This window comes from Tauraco erythrolophus, chromosome 12, assembly GCF_009769465.1.
Source record: "Tauraco erythrolophus isolate bTauEry1 chromosome 12, bTauEry1.pri, whole genome shotgun sequence".
In the NCBI taxonomy this organism is placed as follows: domain Eukaryota; kingdom Metazoa; phylum Chordata; class Aves; order Musophagiformes; family Musophagidae; genus Tauraco; species Tauraco erythrolophus.
This window is the reverse complement of record NC_141476.1, coordinates 12,833,646-12,845,764: the sequence shown is the minus strand read 5'-3', so window position 1 is coordinate 12,845,764 and position 12,119 is coordinate 12,833,646. Positions and strand designations below refer to the sequence as shown.

The following is a 12,119-nucleotide window of genomic DNA, read 5'->3' as shown; positions in this document are numbered from 1 at the left end:
GCATTGGTGCTACTGATAGGAACACACACACAGAGACCTACACACCCCACCCCTCCCGCTTCCCTCTGTTCAGTGATCCTCCTGGCTCCAAGCCTCAGATGTGGGCTCAGGACTTCTACCGGGAAAACTCGCCCAAAGACTTGACCTGTCCCAAGCCTCTAAGAAGTTCCTGAGAAGCCACCTGATCCCATGGTCCATCAGTCAAAATAGGAGAGAGACAAGTGTATTTAAGGGGGTGGTTCCCTCCCTTGTTTTTCTAAAGATGGGTGTCTTCCTCAAACACATCCACATCCTCGCTCGCCTGCTTATTGATCAGGACATCCCAGCTGCGGGGCCATTGATGGTGTTTCCACCGTTCACACTTGGCTTCTTCTCCTGCATTTCCGACTGGCTGTCACTGGCTACATCCAAGGTGGGGTTGTCATGGCAGCCGTTCTCAACAAAGCGCAGCTCCTCGCCGTGCGACTGCAAAGGACAAGAGGAAAACCAATGGAAATAAAGAAAGACAGGTCTCAATGCTGCAGAGAAGCGCATCAGAGCAGGCTACGAGAGTCACTGAGGACATTGCAGGGTCAGTGGGAAAAGGTAAATTTACTCCTAGCCCAGCCCTCGCAGTGTCCTGAGCACAGCAAGAGACAGGTTTGCATCTCTCTCATGCCTGAATGGGCTCCCTTGCTGCTCCAGCAGCATATCCAGCTATGTCCAGTAAATGGACAGGGGAAAACAAACCCTCTTAGCTTCCAGTCCCTCCATCCCAACGGGTAAGAGTCCAGCCACCTTCCCAGCGCTCACTCACCATGTTCTTCATCTTGGGCAGGCGTCTCTGCCAGCAGTTGTATATAAGCCCCAATACAATGATGATGGCACAGATGGAGCCAATGATCACCAGTACCACAAAGAGTTTCCCATAATCACTGCGCGTCTGGTTGGGGTGAGACTGGCAGCTTGTCGTGGTTGAGTAATTCTGGATGCCAATCTGGAAAGGAAAGGGATACACTAAATCCCCTGGCATAGAGTCAGGTGAGATCATGTTCCGAGTTTCCAGAGTCCAAGTATAAGACCATCAGTGTGGCAGAGGAACTGAAAGCCAGGGTTGGGGAGTCAAGAAGTATACTGTCTTACATGACTAGAAGGCACACGACTAAATTTAACACCATCTTCCATGAAAGCTGACACATCAGCAAATGACAGTAGGCATAATCTTACCTTGATCACCTGCACAAGGATGACACCTATGTGCAAGAAAAGGAGGCTTTCATGGGAGAAATTGCTCAAGATTAAGAGTATCCAAAACAAACTATGGACCATTGATGGGTACCAAGGCTTTGGTGACTGTGTGACAGAGAATGAAACCATATAAACAGGTTTCCATTAAAGCTCTGGTACTAAGAGGGTATAGTGGTATTTCCGAGGTCTTGAAAGTGGACGCTGCCTGCTGATCAAACAGCTGCCCTAGAAATGGGCCCCCTGCGGTTGTCAGCAAACAAGTCCAACGTTGGTTCTAGTGACTGAAGAGATTTCAAATGGGTTACGTATCAATTCGACAGTAAGTATGATGGGTGTAAGAGAATACCCTCCCTCCTCCTTCCAAGCTCACGCTAGCACAAGGTCAGTGCAATGAGCAGTGTTCATTATTGATAGAGCCGGAGGCAGGTGGAGAGGCTGCTCTGGTAGGATCCACGTTAACATAGGGTCACAGTTGCACATAAGTCAAACCTTGCACCAACACAAATCCTTCTTTCTGGACAGTTCTAGCTGCTGATACTTCAGTCACGCAATTTCTAGAGGGTTGGCTTTTGCACTTTCTCTGGTGTAAGCCAATCAATACAGCACTGAGCACTTAATTTGCTTTGTCTAACTGCACCAGTTTGTTAGGTCAGGGAAAAACCTGAGAGCAGACAGCCAGAAAGGGAGTGACTCAACTCTGCTGCTAAAGTCAGCAGCATTACTCCAGTAGTGTAAAAAACCCAAGCAGAATAAGGCCCTCAGCACCTACATATCCCGTAGGCCTAAGGAGCAAAGTCAGAGACCATGGGACTAATTTGTCCTCATCTCTATCCTCTTCCAAGCTGTCCAGGATTAGAGGGGAATACATGAGGGCTAGAGGCAGCTGGCAGTGGACTCTGGCATCCATCGCCTCTGGTCCTCTGCCTGCCCTTGAAAGGCAGTTGTCTAAAGGAGTGAAATGCAGACCCTGGGATAGCAGGAAGGTGTGTGAACGTGTCCCATCTAGTACAGGCACCTCTCCCATCTCCTTCAGCAAAGCCTGAGCTACTGAGAGCAGCCAATGTATGTAAATCAGCTGTAGGGTGACCATGGCCAAATCTGGGGCTCTGCAGCACCCACATCACCGCAGGCAACAGCGTAGAAGGGATGAGACCAAGTATCCCAACAAAATGAATGTGCAAAAAGCAGCTTCACAACCAAGACAGAAAAGCAGAAGGGAATAACCCACAGTTACTCTCTTAACAGGAGCAGACATTTGATGGCCTAGCAACTACCAGAGAGGGGAGAAGGGAGTTTGCCAAGTGTCTGACTCATCTGTTTGCCTGCTATGGGTTCAGCACTCGGTTAGACTGAGATATGTTCCCAGTTTTCAAGTTGCTTATTTTAATTGTATAGCTAGTCTTAACAAACAGATGCAGGCAGACAGGCTCTTACCTCAGCTAAGCTCCTTTTAACATCCCCCAGTGCCATGAGAACATCTTTCGTAGGGATGGACGCTGTAAAGGAGGAGAGGGAGAGATCAGTGCTGCTGTCAGCTCAGGTTAGCTCAGATAGATGTACTCATCACACTGAAATCCCCAAGGGGATGGAGGCAGAAGAATACACATTTTTGTTCACCAGTACTTTATGTTAGGAGGCTGAAGGAATGCAAGGACCACAGCTAAGGGCATCTTCAAGTGGTCTTTAAAGCGGGGAAAAAAAATCCATGCATGAACTGATACCGGAAGCACCTAGCTGCCCCTCCCACAGCCACAGAAGTGCTCAGGATCTGTCTGCTCTGGGACGAGCAGCAACATCCAAGTCATGGAGGCAGGTGCCTATGCTGCCCGATCCAGCCTCTCCATCCAGCACAACTTGATCGCAAGATGCAGCACTTCAAGATGCTCCCACTGAGCTCCATGCTCACCTGTCACAAACTTTAAGCAGGTATGTTTTGCTCTGCAGGACACCCTGGCAGGGTTGTGTGCCTGGCACAAGAGCAGAGGCTGCAGTAGATGTGCTTGTAACAGCTCCACTCCCAGCAGGAGACAACTTTAACCAGGGAGGCCCACCAGCCCACAGTAAGCCACCCCACCCTGGGACCCTCCTTCCCTAACAGCTCTCAGGATGCTCTCCAAGCCAGGACAGCTGGAGCAGCCAGGGAGGATTTAGAGGCTGAGGCTCATTTCTCACTTCACTTGCACAGCAGTAAAAAGAAGAACTGAACAAAAGCTTGATTATTCAGAGAGGAAAATACTTGGTTACTGAGGTTTCTAAACTCAGGGACATACCCCAGCCTGGCTGTGCTGGTGGAGTTCAGACCCATTTTCTTCTCCAGGAAGAGGGATATCCCCTCTCATGATGGCATGAAGGTTCTAGTTTACAAGACCAAACATTCACCAAAGCCTTTTCACTGGTACATGCTCCAGCCCAAGGGCTTAGGAGAAATGCAATGATTTAAGGCATCCACACAGCAAATATCACTTAAATGTTAGCTCTATTCTCCCATCACTGTGGGGCATTTTAGAATACTGTTGAGTTTTTTCTCATATAGGCCATAATGTCAACATTAGAGGCCTCCGACACTAAGCAGGCAGCAGAAGCAGTACAGGAAAAGCACCTCCCTACCAGAAGGGAATTAAAGAGATGGTAAAGTGTTCCAGCCCAGCCCATCTTTCACTGTCAGCTTTTGCTTCTTTGGGCATGCAGAGGAGGCACCGTCAGGACTGGCCCAGTTCGCAAAAGACTTAAGAAGTGAACTAAGAGCAGGCTGTCACGTCCTGCCATTGCAGTGGCCTGCCCACGGAGGAGAATATATAAGCACCAGGATAAAGCTGACGGATGCCTGAGTGAAGGCAATCCAAGGAGGGATCAAAGCAGGAGGCAAAGCACAGAAGATGGAGCTTCATGCAAGTAGTGAGGGACAAGCTAGAAGGCAGATGTGAAGAAAAAGGGTCTTATGACCTCAGTCCCCCTCCATCCCTCAAGCTCAGTTAACACTGGAAACTGGTGGGACTGAAATGGACTGGAGAGCAAGAGCTCCTTCCAACATGGGTAAGCACCTCAATTTGAGAGTCCCTTAAATACATTCGCTTATCATAGGAAGGCTCCTTCTCCCGGCACTTACCCTGTTCCCCTGCCAGTGTCATTAGCAAGTGCTTGTCGTTCTCATTGGGTTTGCTCAGAGAGATGAGCCAGCGGTCCTGCAGTCCATCCGCCTGCCTGGAGAAGGCATCCTCCACCAGTGCCAACAGCTGGGGACCCCTCTCCAGTCGAAACTCCTCCTGCCACAGGAAAGGGACCTTGGTGAGTGCACGGAGGGAACGGGGCAGATGTGGCACTGCAGGGCTGGCACAGCTACATAGCCAAGACCCCCGTGTTCAAAAGCCAGCAGTGCTAAACCTGGTGCCATGCTGCCCACACATCCCACTGCCCCAGGCTGGACCCACATACATCAACCCTCCTCCTGGGCTCCTGCAGCCACCATACGCCCCGCGCTGCGCCAAGCCCGGCTCCCTCGGCACACGGGGATCCTGAAGCGACATTATCATGTAATGCCTGGCTCTTCCCCGCGGCCAGCGCTGGGTCAGCGGGTGCCGCTCCGCCTGACGTGCTCCAGCCATCCCTCGGCGGGCTCCTTTGCCGCTCTTTCACTCCTGTGCTTCTATTCTTATCTCCGGTTGCCATGCCAACCTGAAGGCCGCACAGATGATTAATAAAACGGAGAGCTCTTGTCGCCATGGCAATTCGAAGCGCTCAGGGCAGGCACAGGCCTGTGCCGAAAACAGCCTAATTGGAAAAGACACGGAGGACCGGGGCCTGAATCACAAGGGCCTGCCGGTGCCTCGTCTCATCAGGTTACGGGTTTCGGAGGGGAGGCAGGAGGAGCAGCACCGCGCTGCTCAGCTGCGGCTGCCACCGGGAAAGCAGAGGTTGCGGAGCACCGATAACTCCTCCATGGTGGGGAAAAGGGAGCTGTGAAGGGGGCCTGAACGCACATGAGCCGAGGTGGAGGTCACCTCCTGATGTGTAGCCAGGTACCACTGTCGGGTCAGATCCTGCAGTCCTCACTTGGGCAAAATTCCCAGGAATATTCAGTGGGAAACGTGCCCAGAGAGAGACTGAAGTGACTGCCTTGCCCAGAGCCCCTCAGGAGGATAAATGCGCTGCCAGCTTAACCCAGCAATAGAGCCATCGTCCCTGCAGCAGGTAAAAGCCTGGCGCTATGAAGGACTCAAGGTGCAACCCTCTGGAAGGAGCTAACCATGCTCCATGTCCCTTGGCTTTTCAGTGGGACTCAGTACGGCACCACATGAGGGCATCGGAACATTTGTAAGGTGAGAGGAATCTCCATTCACACTAATTTAAGCTACAATGCTTGCAATGCAGGTTCTCCCTCAAACCCTGGAAATCCAAACACCACATGGCTCGGATACAGAAATCAGAAAACAGGGACAGGCAGAGAGTAGGTGAGTTGTTCAAACTGAGCAAGTTACCATGGGTAGGAAACCAACTGCATGAACACCAGTGGAAAGGAGAAGAGCTTGAATTCCAGCTTCAGGCATGCAAAGTGACAATGGGAAGTAGGGAACGAAACAACGTTCATGTTAAATATGTATGTTGACAAGTGTCTCTTTGAATAAGGGGGAGGACAGCACAAATCATTAACTGGGAAATATGTTTTGAAACATGAATCAAGTAGAAAAAACGTTCAGTCCTGCCCATCTCAGGGCACTGTCTTCTTTCAGCAAGGCAGAACTGAGGATTCAACAGTAAAGACATTGTATGGTCAAGAGACATCTGCACATCTGCTTTTCAGTTCTTGCCCTTCCAGTGGTTTAAACAACACAGTACAAATGACCACAGGAAGGAAGCTGCTACATATTACAAAATTAACCAGCACTAAGCTCCACAGAGATGGGAGAAAGAGCAATGGGGACTTGGACATAGAGGAAACAGGGCAGCAGGACTCCGGTTTTCAAGGACTGCTTTTCTGAGTTGCAATTGTGAACTGCAGCAGAAATACTTAAAACCCTTCAAAGAGTAAACTGGTCCTGTCTAAATCAACAGGCAAGAGGACTGACTTTTCATCTGACCTTTAAAGCAGTCAGGCATGCTTTATCGTGTATAGGAATTCCCGTTTTCCCTGTCCCCAAAACATTCGCCTTCAAAAAACCCAAACCAAAAAAAAAACTCAACCCCACACAAAACCCACCCCCAACTCACCAGTGGTGGAAATAGGTCAGTGCCACAGAGCCAGCCTGCAGTAACAAAACCAGCCAGAGCAGGAGCTGCAGTGAGGGAGAGCACGGACATGCAAGGCCAGAACACGGTTCCCCAGTGAAACATTTCGGTCTCGGGCTGCCAGGCTCGTAATCACTTCTTAGAATTATGAAAGGCACCTTGACCCCGGGCCTTTCACAACTGGTTTTGAAGTGCCTGATAAAAGTCCCAGCAGAGGTGAACGAGCCCTTTTACCAGGGATCCACGAGGGACTCTGGGCTCATGAATTAAACTGCAGCTTTATGGGGATGGAATGGGACAGGCACTGGCTCAGCAGAGCGTGGCTGGTTAACCAGACCCAGATAACACACAAGATAACCGGGTGGGGAGAAGAGGCACTTAAGGAAGATTTAGCGACAGCTGCTTGACACTGAACATTCACTAGCCGCAAATAAAGAGTCCCTATTCCTCCAAGTCATCAGAGTAACATTACTACATCCTGGAAGGAGGGGAAGGAAAAGAAAGAGAGGGAAGGAGAATCGCACTTCAATCCTGCCACATCTCCTACCAGTAAGAGGTGCGATGTTAAAAGCTCTCCTGCCTCATGACAATCCAGGTACAGACTGGCACAGGCTAGCAGCCACGAGTTAATCAAAATCCAATATGGGACTGACACGTGCTAGACTTTGAGCAAAATCCTCTCTCTCCACCCACTCTTTCCCTATTTGGAGAACAGGAATATTTCTGTCCTACTCTCCTTCTCTCCACAGCCCCTACAGGAACTTTGAGATTTATGTTCTCTTGTGAAAGCAGACAGCAGGAGCTGTGGCTGCCTCCACATCTCTAAGCACTATTCTCTCCATGCCATCAAATCTCTGTGGACTGACTTACACAGTCAATGTTATCCGACATATTCAGGATGATGTAGTTTTTCCCCGCAAGGTTGCTCCAGTCTTTGCAGATCACCTGGAAAGACAAGACAAAGACAGCTGAGTTCGGGTAGTGAGTGCAGCTCTCCTGCTGAAAGCACGGGGTACACAAGGGACAGGAGCAAGGAGCTGTGCCATACCCCTGAGAAGTGCTGCTCTAAGGACAGAACCGTCCTCTAACTCTCTGCACGATGGAGGATTCACCGTTTCAGTGCTAGCACATGGGGCACGGATAAGGTTACTGTGCTAGCTTGCCACAGCCCAGCTTACCTTCCACCTCTATCTAGACTGGGATGACTCAGGTACTCAGTGGAAAGCCCTCTAGCCTGCAGCCTTCTTTTGTATGTGATCAGCACTGAACACAACACAAAACCTAACTAGGAGCCTCTGTGGTCCTTAAGCAAACTGGTGAGACAGGGCAGCACTTTGCAGGCAGGATCGGACATGCAGAGGGACTAAGTCACAGTACGTGCTGAGTACTGTGGGGTGGAAAGCAAAATCAAAACCTTTCCCTGGTACTTCTCACCAGCCGGCTCCTCCACCCTATCTTGCCTTAACCAGCTGCCAGTTTGCTGGATTCAGGAACTGCAGTTCACCTCACACCTCCTTTCCCACAGGCTCTCCTAGACTAACATCCTCACACATCTGTGTACCCTGCTCCACCTGCTCTGCATCTGGTCCCTGCAGGCAGCAGCAAAAATAGCACTTCCTTCTCACTCCTTTTCCAGAAATCCTTGGGGCCATTTTTGTCCTGACACTTCTAATAATGCAGGCTGAGGAAACAGGGAGCTTTTGCTGCTGTGCAAGCCCCAGAGGGCAGGTGTTTATTAGAAGCAGGATTTTGTGCAGCAGTTTGCTGGGGAAGATGTAAGGGGGCAGGGCTTCCACCAAGGATGATGGATACCCTTGAGAAGTGCAATGAAAGGCATCCCAAAACAAACTCAATTTTGGCTTGGTGAACAGAAGCAGCTACTTCCACCAGTCAGACTTCAGGACCTGGGTAACACTCTGGGGTTAAACATCTCCCCAGAGACAAGTACCCAAATACCTCCACTGCAACCTCCCATCCACCCCCTGCTCCCAGCGCTACCTGTGCTGAGTCCCAGGGCAGCTCTGTTGGCAGCATGGCCACACGGGCGTCCCCAGCCTGCGGTGACAAGCTCCTCTCTGCTGCTACAGTCTCAGTGGCTGACTCGGTGTCATTCCAGATGGGATCCAGCAGAGGCTCGTCAGTCCTGTCCCACGGAGACACAGAAGTGGAGTGCTGCTCACTGCCAAAAAGAGTCTGGGTGCTTGAGGAGCTGCCTCCAGGAGAGGGTGTGCCCACAGGTGTTTCTGCAGTCTGCTCCATTTCAGTTAGCACCGTGGTCTCCAGCATCTCCCACCCCACCGTGGTCTCCAAGGCCTCCTCTCTGGCTGAATGCTCTTCCCCACCAGCCTCCACCGTGGTCTCTGCAAGCTCTGCTCTTGTGGTAGTCAGAGTCAGCTCTGAATCTGCTCCCTCAACAGCCCACATATCCCCAGCTGTCACCTCAAAGGGCTCTTCTGAAATACTGGGAAACCTCGCAGCAGTAGTAGTAGAAAAAATGGAGGACACAGGCAGAAGACCTGGTCCCATGCTGCTGCCAAGGTCTAAGCCTGGAGGAATAGAGTCCTCTTCTTGCCCTCCTATGGCTGCCTCAGTTACAACACCTGGCCTGGCGGAGGCTGTGGAAAACAAGAGGGAGAAGGAGTCCTTTTGGCCCACTGGTTCAGAAGATGTAACCTCTGGCCCGGAGGTCTGGAGGCTCTCCACTCCTCCTCTTGAGTGGTCTATAGGGAGCAGCCCCTCTTCTTCCTCCAGCGTGCTGGAGAAAGGCGTGTGCAAGTCAGGCTCGACAAATTCTGCTGGTGGTTGGACAGTGGCTGTTTCCCAGTTGTCTTTCACCTGCGTTCCATTCCCTTTCAGCAGGGCCTTCTGAGATGCAGCAGGAAAGTTGTAATCTAAAGAGAGATCCAAGAGACTTCATGTCACATCCCAAGTAACCATGAACACTGAAAGGCAGAGAACACGTGCCAGTATACGCATCTAGCCACAGATGGGGGCAAATGGCAAAGACTCTCTAGAAGACAGTAGCCTGCCACTGAAAAGAACAATCCCATTTGATTAGTGCAGTGCAACCTTCTGCACTTCCCCAGCTCCCTGTCCCATCCCAGCAAACCCACGTTCCCTAGGGATAATTCACATGTTCATTCTCCCCGTTTCCTTCTATCCTGAAGGTGTTTTCACAGACTTGCTAGCCAGGAGATCTGCAAACAACAGCTTTGATACCTGACATCTCTAAGGTGAGATCATGAGTGCCAGGAATTAAGCTGGGACCCAGGGAATAATTTCACATGGGATTCAGAAAGATATTTGTAGTAGCAGCCAGCAACAAGCTAAATGGGGAATATAAGGGAAAAGAAATAACAGCACAGCAAGCCAAATCCTACTCCATGATATGCCCAACTAATACCACCAAAACCTGAATCGACCCGGGCACAACTTCAGTTTGTACAGCAGAAAAGTCATTTCTCAAACATCTGCATTATGAGTTCTCCTTGTCATTAAGGAACAGTTTTGCTGCAGGGAAACAGAAGCCAGAAACAGGAGTCAAATCTAACTCCCCTCCCTCCAACTTCAACCCCTGGATGCTCTGTGGCTCTGACTATGAACACGTGTGATGTTGCTACACAAATGTAGGTGCTGAAGGAGAAAGATTCATCTCACAAATGTAAGGTCACACCAGGCAGTCGCTTCTTCTGGAAGCCCAGCAAGGAGCTAGGATTCCAGGATAAAGAGAGTATCTGTAAGATAAGACATGTTAAGCTCAGAGCAGCAGGTGTAAATCTAGCAGGTATAAATCAGCCTTCACCTTTCTTGTGAAATTGCCTGTATCCAAGGAGCTCCGTTTCAAGAGTTTGCATCCCAACTAACTCACTTTCTCCCCAAGATGAGCACAGCACATATTCTGACTGAGAAAGAGAAGGAAGATGATCCCTCCGCAGCCAGAAACAAGCACCCTGCCCCATCTATGGTTATTGTTATTAACTGACTGTCTGTCTGAAATCCCCAAGGCCCTCATCTCCTCCTCCTGCCTGCCAAAGCAGATGCTCCACTGAGCACAGTGGGCAGCAGCTGTCTGGATGCCTTACAGAAGACATCGGCACGAGGACTCTCCACGCATCCCCAACTCCAAGCCACTGCTTGCTGCTGCTGGAGTGGGTGCGAGCTCCCAGGCGGGGAGGGCCATGTCAGCAAACACATCCCTTGCCTTGGATATTCCCTGGCAACCAGGGCTCCCTGTGCTGTTCCGGCATGCTCCTCCCCATCTCTTCCAGCAGAGAACTACACTGCTTTGCAGGAGATGCAAAGATGCTCCTGTTCAGCTGGCAAGTGGCTCTCCTAACCCGCAGCTCATTCCCTTCATGCTGTCAGCAACTCCCTTCAGATGCTGCCCAAAGATAAGCGTGATCTTGACCTGCAGCATCGTGATGTGGTGACTGTCTCCCAGTTCTGGCTGCAAACAGGCCACTGAGATCTACTGACCACTGCAGGCAGAAGCAATGTCCGCTTTGCCACTGTATTTCAATAGGGAGCACCCATCCTGACAGACTCTGACCAAAGACCCTGAGGATTAAAAGACTACCACTACCCAACAGCCTACCTGGTGACGCTCCCAAGACCAAGGTAAGAGCAATCAGCAGCAGAACAGACAAATAAAAAACATTTCCCCTCCACTGCCTGGTACTGGTCTTCCCAAAGGACCTTACCAACAGCTACATGTCCCAGTGTCTGCAGATACAGTCACTGCCTGCTAGACGGATGCTGCTTAACAGCAAAAACAGCCACAGACCACAGGATTGAGGACATTAGGTCGGGACCCTCTTCAGACAGATGGTGAAGGTTTAGTGCATCTCCCAGGGCTCTGCTGCTCCTCCTGCTGCAGAGGATACTCAGGGTTTGCACCAAAACCACTAACCTCAGCAGGAACCCGACCTGCCCTGACGTGCTGTGGGTGAAAAGTGAGGGTTTCACTCCTTAAAACACGGCCCTGTCAGATGAGATGTTATTTTCAAGGATCAGCGATTCTATCTGCCATCTTCTTTGCCTAAAGATACTCTCAGCTATTCTCGACTCCTCTGCACCTCCTCTCTTCCCTGTCCCTCTTCCCACCTGGAGGGGAGCAACAACTAGCAGATGGGCACAGCACAAAAATAAACCAGGAAAAAGCAGCATGAGGTTTGCCCCACGGGAGCTAGAAACACTCCTGGCCTGTCAGCTCTCCTTTGAAGTCACACATTTGACCTTTCCTTAAGGTGCTCTGTCACAGATTAGCTAGCTCCTGTGGGGGAAAGCCCCACGTGGTGCAGCCATGTCGCCTTTCCACCAACAAGATCTGAGGATGCCAGAGGGACTGCCGCCTCTGCCATCTCTCCTGGGCGATGGCAGCTCAGGGAGAAATCATCCCACTCTCTCTCTCAGCAGGCTTCTGTCTTCGAAGGCAGCCAAAGACTGACACCCGAGCTGCTTCTCTGGGCCAACAAACCAACAAGGTAGAAGCAGACACAGAAATCCTCACACTCACTGCTAGTTGAGTCAACATCCCCACTTGCTACCAGTCTCTCTGCTATTCTGCACACTAAGCTAGGAGCATCCTTCTCCCATCTGGTTCATAACACCCCACTGCTTATAACCTCAACTCCCCTCAAGTCTTGCGAAGGCCGTTACTCGGATTCACA

At 50.7% G+C, this 12,119-nt stretch overlaps 1 protein-coding gene across 1 annotated transcript in view; it reads right to left on the bottom strand.

The window, feature by feature from the left end:
• Window positions 1-256: 256 nt before the first annotated feature.
• PODXL2 (podocalyxin like 2) overlaps window positions 257-12,119 on the bottom strand; it is a 28,723-nt gene continuing 16,860 nt past the window's right edge. Inside the window, 7 exon segments of the mRNA XM_086619264.1 lie at window positions 257-330; window positions 333-465; window positions 797-976; window positions 2,662-2,723; window positions 4,334-4,490; window positions 7,321-7,395; window positions 8,449-9,341. Coding sequence (XP_086475390.1) covers window positions 257-330; window positions 333-465; window positions 797-976; window positions 2,662-2,723; window positions 4,334-4,490; window positions 7,321-7,395; window positions 8,449-9,341 — 1,574 coding nt within the window.